This window comes from Anastrepha ludens, chromosome 5, assembly GCF_028408465.1.
Source record: "Anastrepha ludens isolate Willacy chromosome 5, idAnaLude1.1, whole genome shotgun sequence".
Taxonomy (NCBI): domain Eukaryota; kingdom Metazoa; phylum Arthropoda; class Insecta; order Diptera; family Tephritidae; genus Anastrepha; species Anastrepha ludens.
Genome location: NC_071501.1, coordinates 2363437 through 2389222, shown reverse-complemented (window position 1 = coordinate 2389222; position 25786 = coordinate 2363437). Strand labels below are relative to the sequence as shown.

Sequence of the window (25786 nt, the reverse complement as noted above, 5' to 3'; positions counted from 1 at the left end):
AAAAACTACTGCTGTGCCAGCAAAGGAATTCTTAGACGCGCACAGAGGTAATTTTTTTGTAATTTTTTAGTTTTTTTTCTGGTACTGAAACTGTTGTAGATGTGACAGCTGGAAAATGAGATAACTCGCCAGCCGTAAATATTTGCCAATAATTTTCCATGCTGAATGCTTATGCCCTAACTACTACTACTACGGTTCAATCATCATAAAAATCTATTATGTTGTTAGTGATAAAAAAGAAGAAACAATGGCAGAGCAACTCCTATTATTTTGAGGAGGAGGTGGTAGCAGTTTAAAAAGACCTGTAAATGTTAAAATCATAAATATCAGCATATCAATAAAACTCAATTATATGTATGCGCATACATTAGGGTGCATCACTTTTCGCACAAAACAAACCAAACACTGTTTTCCATTAGAATTATAGAATGTATCTCCAAAAATAAAAATTTTTATAAATAGAATTGGCTTTTCGTTTTTCCAAAAAAACACCTCAAATGATTGGAAACAAAATAATGAGATTTTTGTCTTTACATGAGTGTTATGAGTAAAACACGTACATATATGCAAAGCATGTGTCCGCCCTATCATGACATATACAGTCGAAACCCGTGCAGATACGACCACAACACAGCGTATCCTTACCACCACATAAATGCAAACGCCCAGAGCAGTTTGTGGGCGTTCAAGACTTGACCATATCAGAAACGAAGAGATCCGTTCATTATGTGATGTTCAAGATATCTGCAAATGGAGTCGAAGACGTCGGAAAGAGTGCCAAAACACGTAGAGAGAAAGGGAACTGACCGTATACCCAGAATCGCAAGGGAGAACAACCTAATAGCTATTAGACCACCGCGACCGCCGTAGCCGAATGGGTTGGTGCGTGATTACTATTCGGAATTCACAGAGGGAACGTTGGTTCGAATCTCGGTGAAAACACCAAAATTAAGAAAAACATTTTTCTAATAGCGGTCGCCCCTCGGCAGGCAATGGCAAACCTCTGAGTGTATTTCTGCCATGAAAAAGCTCCTCATAAAAATATCTGTCGTTCGGAGTCGGCTTGAAACTGTAGGTCCCCCCATCTGTGGAACAACATCAAGACGCACACCACAAGTAGGAGGAGGAGCTCGGCCAAATACCCAAAAGGGTGTATATATATATCTAATGTATAAATTTCTAACATTAAGAGAAATTTCGTTGGAAATAACAAGATATAATCTTAAATAAAGTGGAAGAAGAAGAGATTTTTGACTTTAGATAAGTTGATGTTAGATTTTAACTGGAAGATAAGTTTCACTTCAAAATTTTTGCGCGCCGTGCCATTGATACAATTTTTAAATTTTTCATGCAGACCTTTTAAGCTTAAACTTTTCTATTGTCTGAGGTTATTTTTTGGAAAAAGTATTTTGAAAAACTATACCTCGATTTTTGGAGGTACTTTCAAATCAGTCCAGCTCACGTGAATCTTAATTCTTTTTTGAAATATTTTGGCAAAAGTCTTAAAATATTATATATTTTGTAATTCCGGTGGGGAAGTCTTTAACTTTTATGGTGAAGTAGTCTATCGTACATATGTCCATACATATATACCTTCATCGTGATATGTACAAGTGTATGTATGCACTCTTATGTATGCGCGCGAATTCGTGTGTATGCCACTATAAATAGTACTTTCCTATTATATGAATTTTGTTTACTTTACAAATTTTAGCTCTTACAGTTGTTTACTCAAGTCATTTTTATTATATTCTAAGCCTCCTTGACCCTTCCATTCAAAGCTGGGCCACCCAAGAAAAAACCGGAACAACACAAACTTAACCCAAAACTGGTTTGTTGGCTTGCTTTAGTTACATACTTACATACATATCCTTAAAGAGAATAGAAAAACAACAGCATTTTCAAAACATACTTCCTCGCTTTATTTGTTTATTATTCTATTTTTTTTTTTTTCTACTAGGTGTAGTTTTTTGCTACTTCCATGTTGTGTGACCTCCTTACGTAACCTTTTCTTGCACCTTCTGTCACTTTCTTTTGCCGTGCACAGCGCACAGCTCACTTTCACGCTTTTGTTCTTTAATTAGAAATTTCACAACAAACTTGTCAGCCTCTGTCGTTGGTCTTGCTTTTATTTATCACCTCTCGCAGTGAACTAGTTACAAATCTCGCAGCATTCTTGGAATTTACATACACCAGAATAAATGCCATAACAAATGCCGCTTGCATAATTAGTATGCCACCGTCCGTTTGAGCATTTGTCCCTGCATTCATTTTTCTTTTGGGTTTTTTTTAATTTAAATTTTACATAAGCCATCATTAATATCTTTTTCAGCTAGTAAGCAGTATTTACCCTCTTTTACAACTCTCGCTTTTATTGCGTTTGACATGTGTTGTGCTCATCTGTCAGTTTGACATTTAAGCGCCAAATCGTTGTGACCCTTACGTCAGCGAGCCATATTTACATGTCTCGCATTTTCCTTAAGTAAAACCGTAGGTGTGGATGTGTGCATGTATGTATGTAAGTGAGTAATTATGCTTGAAAGTAGCTTAATATTTCAGTTCGCTAATAACCATTGGTAGATTTGGCATTTCATTTGTCGTCTGTCAAAAGTTAATCCTATCTAAAAGACTTTCGCTCTATTCTTTATCATACAGCAATTTCAAGCATATAGAGCGCAATACATGTAAATTTACATACTTTAATACTTAACAAATGGTTTTAATCGTTCACTTATGGCTGGAAGCAGAATTGGGTTTCCTTAATTCCGTTACACTATATTTCGATTGCTTACTTTCTTAGCACTTCATGGTTTTTTGTTTTTTATTTTCACTTTGCTAATGTGACAGTTGTCAAATTGGCTATTTGACGTTACATTCGTTGCGCTTAGCTCAACACGTTGGGAGCCGCCATATACTGGGTCATTTAGTATATTCCCAGTCTGCCGATTAGATATTACGAATTAATGACTAAATCTTCTTTTGTCCTTCAATACCTATAATATTCCTTAGGCTGAATATGTTTTTTCCAGCTTTTCCACAGTTTATTAACTCCACCTCTGAAGCGGTTTGAAAGGTCTTGACATATAAAGGTCCCATATAAGGCAAATATCAGCTCTTAATTTGATGAAAAATTAATTGAGCAGAAGTAAATGGAAAAAGTAGCACGGAAAGTGTAAAGACATGAAGGGAGGAAAAAGAGGATTCTTGTCAGTTGATTTTAAATAAAGGAATAAAAAGAAATGATAAAAAAAATTAAATATGAAATATAAATGGGAAAAAGATATGAAAGCAAAAAAGCGAACTAATAGGGCAGGTTTTGTAGTTTTGTTTCATTGAAAATTTTTTCAATTGCAAATATGTTGTTGAATTCTTTAATTTCGGTTCTCCAATGAAAATAACTTCGAACCATTTCAATTTGGTACTGGATGATCTCCTCACTGTAAATCAGAGTAATATTTTCGTAAATGCAACACAATCGCTTAATAATTGAAATGTATTTAGAAATATTCCACATTAGTATTGGTGTGTTTTTTGTGGGGTGTGCTGAAGGGCCAAAGTTGAGCTTTTGTTAAGCGCGCTGCATAGCAAGTTGCGCCGCCTGGTTGGAAGCAAATGTGGTCGATATTTAGCTGATTAATTTTTGGAAATAAAAATTCAGTCAGCTGAAATTCGGCAGCTTCTTCCTCACTTCGAATGCAATAAAGACCGTTGATGCCGCCAGTGCTCTATGAACTTCGCGAACAGTAAAGTTCAAAGCAAATTTCCACAATTTGGAAGCGTTGTTCTGTCTCATGATGAATTGCCAAACTTTACTGAACATTAATGTCAACACAGTTTGCTATTATCGCCTGTCAAACCATAGCTATCGATATCGATTGTTCTCGTGCAGCTAAAAACACACCCGATACCAAAATTCAAAGGACCATAAAACTGAGTTCTCACTATTTTGCTGAGGATTGTGATTAAAATGTGTGAAATTTTTTTGATTTTTTTAAATTTTCCCAAGTTTGGAACTTGGATTTATATAGTTTTATAGGAGAAGGAACTATATTTTTATAAAAAAATTATTAAAATTAATTAAGAAATACATAAATTGTCAAAACTTATCAATAAGTTCCTGTGCTATAGTTATTAAACACACTGTAGTATAGGATAACTGCATGCCTCAGACGGCATTAGTTCTAAACTCTAAATTTTAGTATTATTCGTTGAAATTAACGGTAGAAAAATTTTAAATTTTATTAAACTTTATCGTTTTTCTTGGTGTCATAAGCGCTCCAATTTTTTCTGTTGTGTTACGATTATGTGACTTTTGAGTTTAGCTATAGACGTGACTGCTAGCTGCATACATCGCACCTTAATGAAAGTAAAATATAAATGACAGACATAAATAGGACTCAATGCGTTAAATACATATCACTAATTTGCTGCAAAGCGGCATAATAAAAATATTAAAAAAATGACATAAAAAAGCGGCTTCAAAGTTTTCATGTTACTACTCGTAAGTAAAGACATAGTTTTAAATATTAAGGTACTGTTAAGCGATATCGCCATGCATTTTTTACACATCATAAAAAAAGAGCTGGTCAATTCTGAATAGGTAGTAAATTTTTTTTTTAACGAAAAAGTGCAATGGTTAATAAAAATTTTAAATGAAGCCTAGTCCGTCGAGGTTGTGTTTGGAGTTGGAGTTTAATATTCCATCCAAACAATTTATTTTATTTTTATATTGTTATTATTTTATTATAAAAATTCTCAGATTTACAACTTTTTTACCAAATTGACTGAGACGCACACTTTTCGCCTTCTGTATCTGACAATTACTTATCAACCAACCAAAATTTCAATTTCAACCCCATTAGCAAGTGGCTTCAACCAAAAATCTTGAAAAATATTAATTAAAATTTGCATATAAATTGCATTTGCTGAAAAAACCCGCGCTACGCTAATTTACCAGCAAATCTGGTGCATTGCCATATTTTGTTTTTAAGCTCAAAGCAAATTTTGCAAACCCATTTGCCATTCATACTTGCTTCACAAACGAATTGTAAGAAAATAAATATTCCCCAGCAATGCATAAAATTCAATACAAATGCAAAGACATTTTCTTTTCACGTTTTATTTATATTTAATTTCATGCCGCTTAGTGAACTGGTTAAACGTGTTGCCAGCAACAAAGTACATACGGCAATTGGCAATTCTTCCCAATGTTGTAGAAAAATCAAGTGAGCTCTTCAAATACACATTAACAACACGTTCACAAGCCTTGGCGACAAGAACATCTCAAGGCTGCCAAACAAGGCGGCAATGTACCCGTACAAAATGGCAATAAATAAAGCACATACCGCTACAGTGAATACAAATATCAACAACAATCACGGAGGGTTTTTGGGCATACGAGTATCATATCTCTATGCTGACCCGTGCTTTTTGCCTACGAACCACCTTTACACTAACAATTCCATATCTTGCCATTTTACTTCCTACTTAGCTGCCGCACATACTCGTACATATGGCCTTCCTACATGCATACATAGGCATACATATGCACATATGTGTAAGTGCACTTTCGATTTCACTGCCATTCTCTTCACCCTTCTCCATATTGCCTTTTGTTTACTTGAACAACGCCTTGTGGTCTCTGCTGACCACCTCCTGTTTTCTGGAGTAGATTTCATACATGAAATGATTTTGTGTTGTTGTCTCATTGCTTTGTCGTGATTTTTTCATTAATGTTTAAGCATATTTTATGATTTTACTTTTTTCTTTTACGATCTTTTAACAACTCATAATACAGCAATTTTCACGTGTAGCTGTCGGTATCCAGTTACCAAAAACTTGTCTGCGTGTACTTTGTTGCCCTGCAAGATTAACCCTCTCACTTCGCGTAATCGCTGCTATATGAAGGTTAGCCGTCCTTTCAGATTTGCTTCCTTTCATGCCATACACATCTGCGAATACCTATGATAGTAACAAATTTTCTGGTCAGCTATTGTCCATGCAATGTTCGTCTTGTGTTATTTTAAGAGGAGGCCTTTTTGCATTCTTATGGGCATCACTCCCTATATAATTTACATAACAATCGAGTTGGCCGTTTCATTCGTTTCATTGCTGGTATCGAAAATATTTCCTTTGCTGTTGCTTTCTCTTTGAGATTGGTTGTTTTTTGTTCTGTGTTGTTTGATTGCTGCTGATTTTTCTAATATTTTCTTAAGTGGCAGGCTTATGAAATTGATCGCACGTTATTAACCCTGAAGTGTGTGGAGAACTTGAAATCCACCGTTTATTTCATCTTTCCTTTGTTTGCATCTGTTTTTATTTCTGTTTAATGTAGGGCGAAGTGGCTAATTTGTTTTGGTGGTGATATTCTTTTGTGCCATAGCGACCACCCATTTTTCTGAATTGAGTGAGAAGTTTTTTTAATGAAATATTTTTAGCTCGCATGCTCGGAGTATTTAGAGAGCATCTCAAACGACTAAGAAGCAGCATTCCCGTTCAGTTCTTCAACCCAAAACTCACGAACCTCATTAATCACACCAAAATCCAAATGTTGCCAAATTGTTTCGTCTATCAACGGTAGATCGATATTTTATTTACCTCCCTTTCACTAATAATTCTTAAACGGGTTGTGAAATTTAGTCTTTATTTATTTAGTCATCCAATAATCGAGAAATACAAGAATTTTTACAGATTAAACTGATCTAATTCAGACTAACTGTAAACTAACGGTAAATCACTTCAAGACATATGAGAATCAAAATAAAATGTTCAGAAGAAGAGCTAATTGAGACTGCAAGTGAACGCAAGCATAGCATGAGACAATAGCAAATAATTTTGATTCATGCAACTTTGGAATGAAAACTTTGAGTCAAAAATAACACCCAGACCAGTGAACTCATGCAGGGTAGAGAGCCGAGGGCAGCCAATAGGGAATAGGGATAGGGGAACGAATACTGGCACACATAAATGCTCAACTTATGCTTCTCCATCTCCTATCGGTCTAAAACACAAATTTTTGATCGTGAATGTTCTATAGGCACTTCTTCATGGTGGCGCAAAATTAATCATATTTGACATTTGCCCCTGTTTAGCAGACAACCAATTAAGTACGTGAAGCTCAAAATAAAGATTTCCATCACTCAAAATCTTGTTTTTATTTAGTAAAAAAGTTATTCAAAAACAAAATTGGTTGATTAGCATCTGCTAGCCTTGAGACTTCAGCGGAAGCTCTTAAGCCTTTCTCGCCAAGTCACAGGGCTTGAGTCAATGTGATTGCAATCGCGGATCTTTATTGATGTCAACTGAGTCTCCTCGCGCAGCGGAACCACTTTTAGTCTGATCAGTACATGAGATTACTAGCAAAAGCTTAAGGTGACATTTTTGCACAGTAAAAAGAAGACTGCTCCGCAAAACTGGGCCAGTTATTTGTAGCCGGTAAATATAGGTGCGTTACCGTTCCTCTGTTTGCTTTGTACATCCGTGAAGGCGAAATCGACATATCCTCGGAAACATCATCAAACTTATTTTCAGAACAGTAGACTTACAATTTCACCTGCGGCTTCCTTTTACTTCCAAATTTTATCCCATTCTTATTTTTAATCTGAAGAGCAGAATTCGAGTTTATTGTTAATATAAAACCAAAAAACAGAAACCCAATGATAAATAAAATTATTCAAATACACATTTTTCATATATATAAGCAAATAACAAATCAAGAACTAGTTTCACTTAATACCGCCAAATTTGCTGAGAAATGAATGATAAAAAAAAATAAAAAAATTTAATACGTAAAAAGCCTCTAAAACTCACGGCAAATCAACCAGTTTAACCCACTTAGTAGCAAGAAAATAAAGCAGCTAAAGCATTAAGCAACGAATTTGCCACAGCCTGCCAAGTAAACTTATGGTTTGCTGCAACTCATTATTCAGCTTTATTCAGCTGGTTTTGCTGCTATTGATACTACCACCACCGCGATTGTTGCATGTCAATAAACTGCCTGGGTGCATCATTTGGCTGTGATGACATTGACAACTGCACGAAATCGTCGAATTGAAGGCGAACGCTAATACACCCGCCCATCACAGATAGACAATTTAGCTAAGGCATTGCGCATGCGTCACCGTCTTTTGAGCAATCGCGCATGCAAGTCTTTGTAATTTGTTGCGCTCCCAATGGTGACATAAAGCCGACTCTAACCTGCCTCGCGCGCTGCCCTTTTATGGACAAACACGCCACCGAACGCCTGCTAGCGCTGTTGACGCATTTGTCAAACTGGCACACGCTTGTCTTTTTATAGTTTTTTTCATAGGCTTAATAGTTTGAGTTTTATATGCTTTTATTTTCTGCTTTAGCAAGCATTTGTCTGCCCGTTTTGGTGGTTTTATACAGATATATTTATAATAATTAGCATAATCGATTTCTTAGCACCCACCTACAGAGGACTGTTTGAAGCATTGACATTGACAGCAGCCTTGTGTGGGTAAGAACTTTTCTGACAGCTCTAACAATGTTGAGTTCATTTTGAGAATTTTCGCCACAAATTTTAAATTAAGTCTTTTTTGGGAAAAGTAATGCGGATATTTTGGCAAAAGCTTATACATTTTTTTTTCGCTGCATAAATAAATGATACGAGTATATTATAAAGGGTGGTTAAGTTTCAAGGGCTGGTGTTGATTTTGAATAAAACACAATTTTTTTAGGAAATTATTGTCATTTCTCTTTTTTATGATAATATTGGTATGGCTCAATTTCGCATGAAACAAAATATCGGCCAAATGGTCACCGCGGCCTCGGCGGCACACCTCCATCCGATGGTCCAAATTTTCGATGACGCTGAGCCATAATTGAGGTTCTATGCCGTTAATGTGCCGAATTATCTCATCCTTGAGCTCTTGAATTGTCGGTCCAACGGTGTCGTTGATGTTTAGGTGTGGTTCACATCCAACAGCGGCCCTTGAAATTTAACCACCCTTTATATTTACATATATTAAATAAAGCGCTGTTTTTACTAATATGACAAGTAGCCTCCTGTATGCACATACCAAATACCAGATATGAAATTTGCGTTTTTTAGTTCGAACAGTTGTTCTGATGGCTTACTTTAAATTTTAGGCCACAAAGTTTTTGTTCTTATTGAGGCTCTAAGCTATTCCATTGGTCAGCTATTAGTTAATAGCTTCAAAGTTGGCGAGGGACTCTAATATTCACCTTTACTGGGTATACTGCTCCAAAATGCCTTGTTTAGTCAACCCATTAGCAATCGCAGTTCTTGATACGTACACAGGTACCCAAATCATTTCGGTGCAAGAGTGCAATGTAGGAGTCAAAGACAGATATTCCCATACCTACCTTTCGATCGTTGCTAAATGTGGTACGCAGGAGCAACAATATATGCCCGCATATAAAGATTTTATAACATTATGTGAAGAAATACGCCTCCTTGTGGAGTCCATAGTACATTCACAATTACATACATACATATGTACCTATAATAATGGTGACATGAGACGTTTGCTTGACAGCGTCAAGCAGCTGACACACTTGTGAATTTGTTACGCTCCTCGAAATGTCACACAGTGACGAATGGCAAATGGCAAAAATGTTGCAAAAAAAGCTGAACAAAAAATTAATAAAGGAAAATGAAAAGGCAGAAAGTGGAAGACTGCAAAAAATGTGATTTTATTGAATGAAAAAATACAAAATATATTGTCTTTCAAGTAACTCGACAACAGCAAGTTATACAAGTCAACGCCACGTCAATGTCGAAATAAGAGTTACAAATTTGCCGAAAAATTGAGACTGTAGCAATGCATTTAAATCACAAAAGTGTCCAGCCAGAAAGCAAACAATTGTTACAGAGAGCAGAAAGTTGTTGCCCTGCTGCCAGGCTAACTGGCTTTGTGTGAGAAGGAATATGTGAGGATAATATGTCGTTTGAAGACTGCCTGCTTGCCTGCCTGACTCGGCCGTCTAGCTGTCAATCAAAGGCATGATGGACGTGCACAAGAAATAACTATAACTACGCATGTGATTTTGTCAGAGTACAAACATGCATACATACTTTCATACATATATATACATATATTTGTGAAGGAATGAACGGCAAGGACATACCCGTACAATAAAGGCTAATAATGACGCGCTATGATGAAGAGCAGCCATAAGGGCAGAGCATACATTAGCGCACTGTAGTCCAAGGATCTCACAATTGCAATTTGTAGCATTTGCCTGCCATATATATATACAACGATGTCATTCATGGGTTCGTGTAAGTATCGAGGCTCGAGCCTCAGGCCTGCTTTATTGTAGTACCACGGCTACGCCTTACAAAACAAAGCCACTGCTAATTGCATATGTCGCAAAAACGGTAGCAGCACAACGAAAAGTAAACGATAGTAGTCAAAAGGAAGTCGGAAACAAGTTCCGTCTCAACTGCAATATGTTGGTGGGTAAAGTGAGTAAAAGGAGGGAACGCCCAGCAAACCAGTCGCTGCTCTCCTCAAGTGCTTGGATGTTGGCTGGTTGACCTGAATGAGCGGCAGTATCAGAAAAAAAGAACAATGAAATAAAAACTATCTTGCTGCTTGTGCTAAACATTAACTGCTACTTGTTGTTGCAGACACATACATATGTGTGCGTATGTATGTATGTATGAACTATGTTCTTCAGTGCCTGCTTCCATAAAGCACGTTGACAATTGTCAGTTGTTCACTTTTTTCTTGCAGTTCGCTGAACTTGCGTTCTCAACTTGTACACATTTTTTGAAGTAGGAAGTAATATTTCATATTTTTTTGCACATTTAAAGCTTTATAACTCTTGGACTTCCTAGAAAACTAAATGCTTTGACATTTAAACGACTATGAATGAATTTAATGCAAAGTTTTTTCTGGAAATAGAAATGTACATTTTTTCCTTGAATGGCGCAAACACTCATAAAATTATGTCGCTAGCTTAGAGTGAAAAGTTGCTAAGTCCAGTTTTTCGAAAAACAGCTATTTTAAAGCAAGAAACAAGAAAAATAATAAAAGCTGTCGTTTCCTTAAATATCAAACTGCCTGTTTGATTTCTAACCATTTCTTCTTCATTCGTCTAAAGCAACTTTGCTAAGTTCAAAATACTCAACGGAAATGTGATAAGTTCGAAGTATGAGAAATTTTGTATTAGAACTTTTCGAAAATAGGTCGGTAGGTAGGTGAAATGGTTGAAATACCACTCTGGCACTCTTCAAGTAGCACTAAAACTCCGTTTTGATGCCAATAGGCAGATACCTACAGCCAACCAGTGTTTTTGCTGTATTGGAGAAAGTTTATAGGATTTAGGTTAGAGCACTGTCCCTGTCGAAGAAAGGAGCACCCAGTGGCCTTAATCGTCTAGCTGCTAAAACCGGGGCATTTACAGAAAAAGCGCTCAACAGTCTCCTCCTCTGAAACAATGTCCCCTCAGCTTCTGCAATGGGGTTTACTATTTTACCTAGCTTTTCTGCATGCGTGCCGATCGTCCACACATAGCTACGAGTTTGGAAATTGAATGGCGTGGAGACCCCATCACTTTTTGAGTCATGCATCTATTGTACTGAGGTCAAAGTGTTTTCGAAATGAATATATGGAGCTCCATCTCTTCTGCGCTTTCCTGAGAAATAAGTTGGGCGATTCCCTTTAGCCACGATCAGGGGTATGCCGATGATCGGGCAGAAGATCTCTGAGATCAATTCAGTTGCTTCCTGGCAAGCCCATCAGCAATTTCATTTCCCTCTATGTTGCTATATCCTGGAACAAATAATTGCTTTGCAAAATAGATGCTTTGAGAAAAAAATTTTAATTTATCATTTATTCTTTCCTGTAAAATTTTAAAAACTCTACTTAGCAACATTTTACTCTAAGCTAGATATATGTAATATAAAAAATAGCTTACCCAATTTATTCTCAGTTTTCTCTGTTTCACGATTCAACTTTTGCTTATCTAAAACGGTGTCAAAGTGTCAGTGCTAACGCTTGTCATAAAATGTGCGAATTACTTATTTGAGAGTTTCCATGAGCCGATGTGGTCTTTATACACACATAAGTAGATATGTATTCACTAATTGCGATATCAGATTTATTATCAAAGCGCTAGTTCTGTCTAACAACATAAGCACTGCCAATTGACTGCTCATAAGATATTTTACTTTATTCTCTTTGGTATTTCTTTCTTTTTCTTATTTTCTTAGTTGACAGGCAATGCTGTCAGCAATTTAATATTTTCGTTTGCTTGCAGCGCACACAAATCAGCATTTGCAATCAATTATTGAATAATAAACTTATTACCAATCGGTCATGCTTTGCATACTAATTGGCTAAATATTTTTGGGTAATTTGAATAAATTCTCAAATTATGTTTTACTCGGTTTTACCGTAACTACCAAAAACTGTGTGAATGAAAAAACAAGAGGAAATGGGTTTGGCCCGCATTGCTAAGAAACGAAACGTGTTGGTATGTGGGGGTGATTTAGAAAATATAATATTAAAAATAAATAAAAAAAAATTCTTCACTTAGCAGCTGTAATTAAGTCTTTCAGGTTTTAATTTATTTTTTCGCATTTTTTCTTCCAGACTCCTTTGTCAATAGTCAAGAATGGACGATCTCACGTTCAGTGCCCGATTTGCGTTTGGGCATTGTTGGTTCACTGAACTCAGGCAAATCAGCTTTAGTGCATCGTTATTTAACTGGTTCCTATATGCAAGAGGAGTCGCCTGAGGGCGGGCGCTTTAAGAAGGAAGTATTCATAGATGGCCAAAGTTATTTATTACTGATACGAGATGAGGGTGGACCACCAGAAATGCAGGTAAGTTTTTTATGTATAGTAAAAAAATATATGCATTTCGTAAAGATGCAATAGATGAAGTTCGATGCTATGCGAGGTTTGTTTGTGTACGTACATTCGATTTTCCATTTTTTCATTACATTGGTATCTACGTATTCCCAAAGCATACATATGTCACATCCATCACCCATTTCGCATTTTTAGTCTGTTTTTAACAAATTCATCATCCGATTTCGTTTTTGAATAACTTTTTTACTAAATAAAAAAAATTTTTGAGTGATGGAAATCTGCTCTACTCTGTTTGTATACTGCAGCTGTCTAGTTCACAAGTGTCAAATATGGCGTATGACGCCATTTGCCAAAATTGTAAATCTTCCTATATGGTGATTAATTTTGCGCCATATTGAATAAAGGTCAGACAATTTTTTTGCTATTAAAAAAGTGGATGACAAATGTGGATATATTTTTTAGCAAAAGACAACACCAAAATCATGATCCTGCTGCCATATTCACCGAACTCAGCCACTGTGATTTTCGTTTGTATCCAAAGCTGAAAGCACCCACAAAAGAAGGGGAGTTTCCGACAACTATTTAGGATAAGGAGCGCATCGTTGGAGAGCTCAAGGTCACACTACGAGAGAGCAAGCATCAGAAGTGCTTCGAGAATTGAAAAAAGCGCGGGATTAAGGGTATCACATCAGAATAAAGGATTACTTTAATTAAATTACTGAAAACACCAAAGTATTTTGGTTTTATAGCTTATCAGCAAACAAACTCTGAAGCACTGATTAAACAAATAGCTGTAATATAAGGCAACCCCTTTAAGAATCCAAAGTTTTTAATAATAATAATTCTTCTGAATAGCCTTGGCATTTTCTTCGGTTATCTTTACTACACTGCCTTTACTCGAACTTTCAGACAACAGAAACCCCATAGCAAATCCCTTTAAAATGCACAAGATTGCAAGAATCTATAACCCTGCCTGATCTTGTCTCTGTTACTCTAAAAATCTTCAAGAGTTTTTCAAAGTAACAGAACTTTAGAGCTTCAGAACAGTGTTTTGACTCCTATTTCTGTCATTACTTTCAATTTTATCTCGAACTGACAAATCGAAGAGACCAACTTTGTTTAAGTGATATCTCAGGCTGCAGTGGCCTGTAAAGTGACCAGTTAAACGTCTTAAGTCTATTTTGTTGAGAGAAAGTAGCTTATCAGATATTCCTCTGTTCGGCGTTAGGAATTGCTTCGCCTGTCGCTGACCGGCTATATATGGTAGTAATATCAAGCGTCCTAAGTAATTTATTATATCGACACCTGGTTTTAGTCTACAACTGTAAATTATGTAGAAGTGTTTGTTGTTTGAGCTAAGTTTATAGTAAATTAAATGTAATACGATGTTTTATGACTAAGAAAGGGCTAGAGTTTTATAAAAATAAATAATGTACAAATTTTCTTTTTCTCGCGTTAAGACGTCATGAAAGTGTTGATATAAGGTTTTCTACCATTGGAGTTAATTAAATAGAAAAACTTTGTTCCATTTTCGATATTTGATTTGTTTTAATGGTCATTAATCAAAGTCTTACAAAATCAGATATTCTCCTTATTCTTATTACCAAAACAACAAACCATTTCATTAAAGTAAAACGAGGATAAAAATTATTATATGTACATATAAACAAAAAAAAATATTTGCAGGTTAGGAAAAATATCCGCACACACATTTTGCAGAGCAACTTTATTACAAGTGCCTAGAAATGAGCAACCTTTTAAGTTTGTGAGCCATTAAAACACTGAAAGTGTGGGTGGGTAGCTGGCAATGGCGTATGAGCAACGTCATAGCTTCAGTGCCTGTTTAACACCATCACCTGGCAGGCAGCGAAGTTCTCGTATTAACCTTGAATTTATGGTTTTCATGAACTTTACCACGCGTTTGGTTTTATCCGCTTTCCACTAATTTGCCACATACACCTGTATAATCGCTTCTTCCCTCATCTAATTTCACAGTGCGACTGTCTAGTGCATTTAACATGGCCACTTTTGATGTCAGCGCGTAACTTTCTCGATGTGACCTAAAAATAGCAATTTAAACTATTTTATTACTACGTACAATCTTACGTTAATTTACGTCAGTTGTTACATGTTTTTCTTGGCTGTCAGCTTAAGCGCCACAAAGCATGCAATGATTTTCCGTAGCGTTTATTGCAAGCGTACAAACTTGAATATGGCAGCTTTTTAGGCTTGGCCACTTGGTCACATTACTTGACATGCACTGTTTGGTCTACGCAAGTGAATATTAGAAATGTTTTCGCAATACATATACACTATTGCTCAAAATAATAGCAGCGCAACGAATTATAAGTTGTAATTTTTTTTTGGTTGTATTTAATTTTATTGTTATGTTTTTATCAAAGTACTGCGGACTACAACAGAAGCGGGGTAACTCAAAATTTGTACGAAATACGCAAAAATTTAACAAGCTGAAAAAAAAAATGCATTAAAATATTTAACTTGTTATTCATAATTTTTTTTACTGAGGGGTTGTGCATTTTCTTCCATATAAAAGGTGTCTGAGCATGGGCTTTTTATGGAAGAAAATTTTCAACATCGTACGAAAGAAAAGTTCAAAAACTAACGCGATTTTTGAGCGACTTCCAAAACTACATGCCTTGAAGTTGTCTAAAAATTTTGATTAAAAAGCTGAAAATTTTGATGACAATTTTTTGGAACTTGTTAAACTTTTGTGAGTTTTATACAAAATTTAGAGCTTTGAGATATATGGGTTTTATTCTAGAATTTGTTTTTTTGTTGAATACTTTTATCAAACTTTTATAAAAAATAAAGAAAAAAATTAGATACAAAAAAGTCCTTTAAACTTGGCAGTTCTACGTGTTCCTATAATTATGAACACAGGTGTATATAATGCATATATAAGTCCATATTTATGTATGCCCGGCGTAGTACTGCTTCACCTTTACCTAACGACTTTGTGATTAATGGCGTCAGCTATTTCTGTACAACATTTCACATACGCATACTTTCAGGCGCACCAAGCTCTCTCGAGCTGTAAAACATTTTGCAAACATTGCAAAAGTGCGTGTAATCAACTTGGGCATTAAGTGTATCACTTAGTTATATAATTATATTATTAATACACTTAGAGGGTGTGTTCGTTGTGGGGAAGAAAGTTCAATTATTCCTACCCTTAAGTAGTTTATAAAAGTTTCAGTAATGCTATTTTCTGTGTGGGAAATGCGCTATATCTTGCTGTCAAAGTTGCTTGTAAATTGTAGCTCATTCTAGGGAAACTAAGTCCATTCAGAATTTAACTAATAATATTTATTTATTTCTATGCGATTAAAGTGGAGGGCATTCAACTTATTGTAGTTTCTCTCTAAAAAAATATTCATATCTTTCAGAATATTTTGCCCTGTGAATATTTCACATTTTAATTCACTTAAATCTGTCTCGCTTTTACTTCTCAGTTTCTTCCTTATTTACCTATTGTTTATACTTATATATCTTCATCAGCATCTCGCCCGCCTCAGTGTTACCTTTCATTTTATTCAACTCCACTCGTTAAAGGTAAAAGTCAAAGTGGAGGATATGAAAATAGCTGCGAGTGAAAGCTTTTATAAATGTCTATTGTAAAACTGTTTGTGTATATGTGTGTAATACGTTTGCTTGTATTTCGCACACATATCTACGTACAAACATTATTGTTTAAGGATATTTTTATTTAATTTCTATTTGCCTTTGCACTTTTGTTGAATGCTTTTTAAGTCAACGAGCTTTATATTGACTTTCCCCTGACTTTTATTTGCTACTCAATACTGTTTGCAATGAAATGGCTCGCATATTCTATTTTTAAATTATTTTTAAATTTTTCTTTAAAAACTGCAAGGAAATATGAAGTGGAGAAAGAAGAATAGCGGCCTAAAGGAATTTTTTGTTTTTCATTTTTTGCATGAAAGACTGGAAACTTGAGCAGCAGAATAAGTCTTTAAATGCTGGATAGATGCAGCATTTGAAAGTAATACATTTTTTTAAGATTAAAAAGTGCTTTCTTTGAGTCAACGCAGCAAACAAATTGAAGTATGTAGCAACTGCTTTAAACAACTCAAATAACCATTTTATTAAATACTCAAATAACCATATTAAAGAGGTTTTCAACAAGAATTTTGTTTTTCAAAACAAAATGAAATAAAAGATATAGATGAGAATTATTAAAATTTTTCTTATATTAGAAAGAATAAGACTTGGCAATTGTATATGGAAAATGATGTGCGGCAAATGTCGACCACGACCATGAAGACAGATGCCGATTCTTTCAACAAAATGTTTAATAACTTTTTGGTAAAATGGCTAGTCTATTTCATTAATCACAACACGGAGTTTGAGTATTAACGCTGAACTCGATTCGATTGGTGAAGATTCTATCTTTGACATAGACGCACAAAATATAATCCAGTGGCGATCAGATTTGCAAATTACCAACTGATTTCGTTAAATTGTGCGGTCGAGAAATTTGGTTTCGAATAAATCCATTATTTCAGTGGATGTGTGACATGTGGTACCGTACTGTTGAAGCCAGATGTCAGTGATTTCCATATCACCAATAATAGGTCAAAACTCAACGATAAAAGGTAAACACTCTCGATAGCATAATCCTTTGACCGGAACCTCATTTCTAGACGAATTTTCAAAAAAAAATTATTCAATCGCGTTTCTTGACCACAACTGCAATGTTTTCTTTTCAACACCCAGTTATTGGTTTGCACATTATGTACTGAGCTATATGATTCAGAATTGTGAAATGTGATTGACGTACGACTCCATTCCTTCCAATAGGGTGATTAATTTTGCGCCACCTTGTATATAAAAAAATCGAATCCCAAAACTGTCGTGATATTATACCTTGCCCCTCATTGAAAAAAAATCGCGTTGATTTTTAATATTTTTTTCTGCTGTGGCGGTGTTACCACCGAAATTTCAAAGTTTAATATTTAATTTAATTGGGTTAGAAAATATTATATTTATACATATATCTACAAAAATAAAAAAAGTAAATTATGCGTATAAAATTGTTCTCTCACTTTGCACTTAATTACTTCCTTAAACTACCAAACAACCAACTTGGGCACATTTTATTTGAAAACTTTGCACTGCTAACAAAACCACTACTTGTATTTTTTCCAATGGGTAGAACCACAATACATTCGCACATCATTAAGTTTTGCTGCTCTGCTGGGCACCATCACACACGGCAACTCACATGCACAAACACTTGACTACAAAACAACAAAAACTTTTCTGCTCTTTTCTTATTTACTTCTTTGTAGTGCCACAACACAATGCTACTACTTTTTTGTTTTTGCTCTGCTTGTACGTAAATAAAAAGCAGTCAGGTAAAAATGCCAAAGCTTTAGCTGAGCACTCGTTATTTGCTACTATTCCGTGCTTGTTAACGTCAAAAAGCGTATTTAATATTATTTTCTACGGAGTCAAACAAGAGCTACTTCAAAATTTCAAAAGGAGTTCTAATGAACCCTCTCTATTGTATAAAAGTCAGAGCAGATTTTTACGCCGCATTGCATTTGGTAGTAGAAGCGCACAAATTTTCCCAATACTACCATATTCCTGTCTCCATGAAGCAAACTCTCACACATGGCAGTTCTACTCACACCTCCGTTCACATTTTGCATCGTTTATCATTCCAAGACAGTTCAAATCGCTTTCGTGTTAACAAAACAAGACAAACGGTCGATACTTTTCCTTAGAGTGGAGACTTCGAGGGTGTTAAGTCTAAGTAACAGGAAAATTTCAATTGCAAATGTCTTGAATATAGGTCAATTATTGTACTTTTTGTTATCTAAGAATATTGCATGCGAAGGAGTTCTCCTCATGGATGTATGCATTGTCTTATAATGCTGAGGGTATGTTTCGTTTTCGAAATCCGAGGGGAGTTTTCTATCCATACAAGCACTTACTGGCACATACTTCTTATGGGGGCGTCGACTGGAAAATGCGCGAGAAAAACAATAAAAAGTTAAAGAATGCAGTAGGGCAGTGCTGGCGTTATTGTCTTTAGTTAAGGGTAGTAGAATATGTACATAAAGTTACAATAGTTTTTACGGCACAGGCTCGCAGTGGCAAGACTGTGTATACTCATATTTTCAATAATGGCAATAGTAACATGGAGATTAACAAAAGGTCTACGGCTGTTAGCTTTTATTGAATTGCACACATGATTGAATTTAGGTTAATGTGCTGCAGAGAAAATTTGTTTCAATACAAGAGTGTGAGTGTATTAAGTATTGGGAATTAATAAAGCAGAATGAACTTTTAAAAGCTCATAATATTAAATGTTAAAGGGAAAAAAATCTATTTGAACGGTTGACTTTGTATGACTATACATGAAAGAATGTCGTATGACAAGAATCAGCACGAGAAAAATGCTGAAAATTAGTAAAAAAACGTAAAAAAAAAAAATTTTATTGAAATAGGAGCTACCTACTGCAAAGCTTATCTCTTTCTTCTCTCCATATTTCTAATATACTACACTCATACTTCTTTTTTTAGCAACAGTGAAAGGTACAATTTCTTCTCTTGTACTTATCTGTCTGTAATAAATTACGGAAGTGCGAGGGTTGCTATTTATATTTCTGGCCTTGGACACTTCTAGTGCAGTCAGACGTAATGTCTCGTTTCCATTGGAAAGTTTGTTAAAACATGACATACACGCCCTCAAAAAGTGTTGATGTGTGAGCCAGTTGCTGTTGTTAACATCTTCCTGTGACTATTTTTCTCAATTTTCGATGTGGATTAATAAGACAAGTATGCATCCATGATTTAAAATAGTTATACGGCAAGCAAACACAATCCTTTAACACAAAAAAAAACTTAACCAATGAATATTCTGGTGGCCGCTGTTTGCTCACCGACCCGACGAATTCCAGGAAGTTCGTCCAAAATCAGTTATTGTGTTAGATAATATCGATCGAGTCCGCGAGACTGCGGCTTCCTTGGGTATTAGTATGGCGAGCATCAATAAGATCTTGCATGATCACTTTGCGATAGGAAAGGTGTGCTCGCCTTAGATCCCACACAATTGAAAAAACTCGACTCAGCCAAGTTCCACGAAAATAGGTCCAAACGAATGCAAAAGTGTATTGATTTTGATGTTTGCTCCTCTAACATAGTTACTATATTTTTACCATAGTCTTAATTAATTAAGTTTTTTAGTCTCCTTTTACATGTAAGTCCTTTAAGCTAACTTTCTGTTACTTTTACATCAGCGAACCGAAGGTCCTGGTAGCCAGTGCTCCTTTGTACGTGTAAGAATAATTGTATTATTATTTCACGTCTGTAAATAAATAAATAAATAAAACCTAATGTTCATTATTCCATTGTTATGCCAGAATTATAAATAGCAACCCTCGTATTGTGCAGCTTGGTACAGTTTCGTAAGATAAGCAATGTTGCTATTCACCTGCATCAACTTTAAAGTGCCTAACTACCACCCCCTTTTTATCACTGTTCTATTCGAAACTATCTTTTATCCCACATTGAGCCATTTCCCTCACACACTTCTCATCTTTCTTGCCCTAAAATCACCTCCGCTTCTATGACCCATTTACTTCATTTATTATCTATTTTTCTATCTTTATTTGCTTTTCTCTTTATGATGAATATCAAATAAAGTCTTTTCGTCCATTGATTTCTGTGAGTTTTCGTAGTGTCAAACTTCAAGTGATGGATTAGCTTCCATTTTGTTTTGAGTCTAATGAAGCTTAAGCGGCAGTTGATGTCCATTAATTTTGTTTGTCTACAAAACGCAAGGGAAAATGGCCTTATATGTTTGTATTGATTTTGTTATTCAACAGTAAAGACGCATTTGTAACGAAAAAATGTGTAATGAAAATTTCTGAAATTGCAATAGTCAAGAAAAGTGAAGGATTAGTTTCAATATTTAACTTGACTTTTTTTTAAATGCTTTTTTAACATTTTCGAAATATATTACCCTTTTTATTTTTCTTTCTTCCAAGTCTTTGAATGCAATTATCTTATAGCCTGCGCATAATTCCGAAACTATATAAAAATTTCAGTTAAAAATCAAAACTGAACTGAAATAATTTTTTGATTTTGAAAACTTCAATGCGCTACATAAAATGAATACTATTTACTTGTGTGATAAACAGCGAAGACCACTTCGAACATACTTTCACTATTCACTGTAAATTCATTCCGTGCTATTCCACACTTGCGTCATGCTATTGGAAGCTTTCATTACACTAACACTTACTTTTTTATCTAATCCTACTTTTCTTTGTATACGGCACTACCCCAAACTCCTCCACTTTTAATATTTTCACAAATCGAAAAAGCTTTGAGACTTGCCTGCTGTTTCTTTATCTGAAAAACTTTGTACTGCATTGTTTTGTTACATAAGTAGTAAGCTTGTCATAGAACGTCAAGATACATTTGAATTATTATGAATTATCCGTACATATATACGTAGAATAGCGCAGTAAGCAATTATTATTCGATGTTAGCAAGATCCCATTCAATGATAAAGCCACAAATAAAATATTAGAAACCAAAAGCAAACGATTGTCATTATTATTCAGAGAAACATCTAATAAATAAACTGATTATGAAATAAAATCCTTTGTTTTGTCGATAAGCTATCGACAGCTCTCACCCCTTATACTCTTCAACTATATATTTAGTATTTCATATATTTAGTAGTACCTACATATTTCTTACAGAGGCTAATATTAGGGAGATTCGGCTTAAGATTCCGGGATCCAGAGATTTGTATATAATTTTTTTTTTTTTAAAGAAAGCTAATTTTTTTAAATCTTTAAATTGTTTTAGTACAGTGCTATCTTCATGATACGGAGAACATACATAATCCTAACCGTGCTACAAATCAGACAATGGCACACGCTTCAACTGAACCTAATCAAAGTTTTTGTTCATATTCATACATAGTAAAATTTTATTATTGTGCTAAGCTGGCATAGCAGGATAAATTAATATTGGCATAGGGTCTCTAAAATATTATTATGCAAATTAGCTTATTTCTTGGGAAGCTTCATATTTATCTGGTAGGATCTGCTCAGTTACACTGGAAACACAACTTCCCGTTCTTTCCAGGTTTCGTCTGCTGTTTATCATAGTAGTATTCTCGGCCCACTTCTCTCTATATATAATTTTTTTTTTTTTGATGATATAAGTTGGTTTTTTCACTTTTCGAAATTTCTCCTTAACGCTGATGATTTTAAAATTTGCTCTACAATATCAACAAATTGAAGGTTTTGTTAAAATTGTGTGTATATTTGAATACTGACAAATGCTTTCAAGTAGTTTTTTCAAGAAAAGCAAATACTACAATATATACAATATTATATTATACCTACCATAATTCGGGGTCTAAAATGAAACTCTGCCCCAAACGCTCGATAGTTCCGATTATCGACGTAACATTGGGATGGTGCAGATTCAATTTTTCAGTTGGAGGACTGGATGAATGCTTTACCGCAAATAATCCCAGGATCCTGGGATATAGCTTCTAAAGCCCCGAAAACCCGAAATTTACGATGTCGTCCCGCATTAGCGCTTTATTTAAAACCCTTTTACGTATTTTCATAATACAAAAAAAGAGACATCAATGAATAAAATCTGCACTTTGTGCGAAAATAAACAGGTTGCTTTGTTTGTTCTTCAATAGAAACAGATTCTGAAGATACAGATGTACATACACACAAGTGTATTCACTCATACATTAAATTCGATAAATAAGTGCACACACTACATATTATTATGTGCATACGTACTTATGTAACTGACATTTCGCCGACTCACAATCAGCTATAGTTTGTGCAAATACGAGTATTTGCGAATAAAGAAAAAGAGCAACTTATGTATGTACATTCGTAAATGACACAACAAAGCTGTAGGTACCCGCATTACATCCATACGAGCACAACAATGCAAAGCTTCATATTACTTTTCAATGCACAAAATCTAACCTGCACTTACGGTACTACCAAATCCGATTAGACTTGCTCTAATATCTACATGCATACTCACAAACATTTTATTTACTCGTACTTACAAAATAAGCTTTCATCTGTTACATGCTGGCAAAAGCTACTACAACAAACTTACTAGGGTGGTTCCGCTAGCCTGCCGAATAAAATTTTGTTTGACTATAAATATCATAAAAGAAGTATAAAGCTTTCCCTATAGTTTTGTTATTTGATTGTAAATTAGCATGGAACATAATTTCATTGAAATGACTTCAACATCTGAATTTACAATAGACCATTCTGCAATCCACTTTTTCAGTACAATTTCGTAAGTGTCGGCATTTATCTCACCCACCAATGCCATCTTCGGCGCCCTTCAAAAATAGTCTAATGGAGTTAAATCGCAACTTCTAGGTTTGGCAGCACCGTTTCGGCTGCTTCTTCAATTTTCGATATTAGATTTGTATAGGGTTTTGTAAATTCCTAACCCTAAGTTAAATGTCTAACACTTCGCGGACATAATTTTAGCGGTTTAAGTCAAACAAATGTAAAGTTCACATTCCAATGATGGCTGGACCACCCTGAAGTGTATTTTTCTACTTTTTTCCTTTCTCTTTACGTACCATTTCTACCATACACATACATACACATGTCAAATGGCCATTGTGCTGTCACTATGCGGAATACGAGTGACACCGCCACTAACTGGCTGCCTGTTTGCTGCCTTTGTGTGTGTGTTGTTGTTGTTGGGAAAGCAAATATTTATGCATTGCCTAGTTAGTTGTTTCAAAAGGTTGCATCCTAGATACTCCTAAATTGAATTATTAGCTGTTAGTTTGCTGACACAAGTGCAAATATACCTTTGTTTATATGTGTGTGTAACTTTTTCATACTCGAAATACACTGGAGGTCTGGCACAGCCGGCCCAGCGGCGTTCGCTATCAGTGACTTATTATAATCAGATCTTTTTTATGCAGTAAAAAAAATGAAAGTGGTATCTTTTTAAGTTATAATGTTCTTCCTCATGGAAACGAGCGATATTTTTTAAAATAAAAAATTCTACTAAAATTAGTTTGAAAACTTAAAAAAATATAATAGAGTTTTTCTCAAGTATTTTTAGTTGATCCTGCCAAAGTATTGCCGGGATATTGGTGTTGTGAGGCCACTTATTATTATTATTATTTTGAAGAGATTTAACACTGACCTTTAGACCTAAAAGATCTATTGCGCTCGCTTCATGAATTCAGAGTCTTTCTCTAAGCCCAACTTCCTCAATAAATTTTTGGTATTTGTCCTATTTAATTGAGTTTTGCTTCTCCCTCGGGTAGAATATGCTACCATTTTGACGCGGGGTGTATATCTTCTACTCAGTATAAGATTCTCTTCTACCATCTTTTACAAGGAAAAATGCGCGAATTTGAGCTTTAATCTATGTTTCATTTCCTTATACTGTACTTTACCTATTTCAACTCAAATAACATTCATAGAGGGCACTGCAAGTAGTGAGAGTCAAATCAGCAGCAGCTTGAACCGTTGACACGACCTACGTACTATTACAAATTTAAGTCAGACTGAGCTAATAAATACCAGAGCAGTTAGTAAATACCAAACCAAGGTGGACAAACAAACACACGAGTACCTGTTCGACGTAAATAGATCGATTTTCTTTCAAGCAGAGGAGCCGTAAACGTAAACCACACTTTGAGGTATTTATCTCATCCCTCTAAATGTCAAGCGAAAAAGCGTACAATGCACATAAATTCGCACAAACGAATACTGACCTGACCCCTGCTCAAGTGGGTGTTTGCTTGCAAAGCGTCAAAGTGTGAACTCACATTACAAAAGGACAACTGTCACAGCAACACTAAACACATTCAAATGCACATTCAAACAGCCAGTTTAAAGTGAACAAACCGCAGCAAATGAGACAGTCTGGGTTAAATATTCATTAAAACGCGGCGGAGGCCGACTTCTGGGGTGGGAGCTTTTTAGTGCGTTTTTTTATGTTTTGTTTGCTAGTCTGCAAATGCCGGTCAGTCAACTGTATTGCTGTGGCCATTGACGACCATATGACACGCTTCACATGCTACCTACAGAATTACACAACTTAGTGCATTCACACGCCGAAGCATGCAGACCGAACGAAAGACCAACCACGAGCCTACCGCATGAACGGATCGATGGCAAATCAATTGCGGCATTTTAGGCGCTCAAGTAGACGCTTCAGTGGTGGTATGCAGGCGATGTGAGTGCCTTAGGCAGTGAAATACCTTTTGTGTAGTTGTGTGGATATGTGAGTGTATGTATATTTGTGTGGCTGCGGTTTTGCAACTCAGCTTCGGTTATTGCTTTCGATTTGTTCTTGCAACCCTTAATTATTTGCGACTGCTGCGTTGCTGGCCAAATTCGAGTGTTTTATCATTGTTTCTCAGTGATTTTTATTTTATTTTTTTTTTTTGTTATTTAAATGCGCTTTAAAGCGCTGAATTGTAAAATCGCACAATCAGAGCCTGCAATGCCAGCAGGCGATTAGCGATTTTTTTCTTTCGATTCCTTTATGGAGGCGCGAATATTTGGTAAGCGAAAGTGACATGCAAAGGGGATTGGGTGCGGCGGAACACAGTGTACCACTTCACCATTCACTTTTTGTGACCTTTTTCTTAATTCCTTTAAGCCATTCTGCAAATATTGCACATAAAATCGTTGAGCTTTGTATTTGCGTACTTTCGAAGCACCAATACAACGGCAACTATAAATTCTACTCCATATTTTTTTCATGCGCAAAGCCAGCACATCGCTTTTGTTTGTGCAATTTTTCAATATGTCAATATTTGTCAACCTCGAGGTGGTATATAGAAAAATGTGCATAAGAGTAGTACAGCGCGCGCATTTCTGTCCAACCAACCGCAGTCAGCGCCACAGGCAGTATTGCAATTTTCCTTCCGCACACAGC

At 35.5% G+C, this 25786-nt stretch overlaps 1 protein-coding gene across 1 annotated transcript in view; it reads left to right on the top strand.

The window, feature by feature from the left end:
* The window catches only part of LOC128864923 (centaurin-gamma-1A), a 120885-nt gene that overhangs the window by 73058 nt on the left and 22041 nt on the right, over positions 1 to 25786 (top strand). The window contains exon 2 of the mRNA XM_054104689.1: positions 12588 to 12820. Within this exon, the coding sequence (XP_053960664.1) occupies positions 12588 to 12820 (233 nt within the window). The remainder of the gene's footprint in view (positions 1 to 12587; positions 12821 to 25786) is intronic.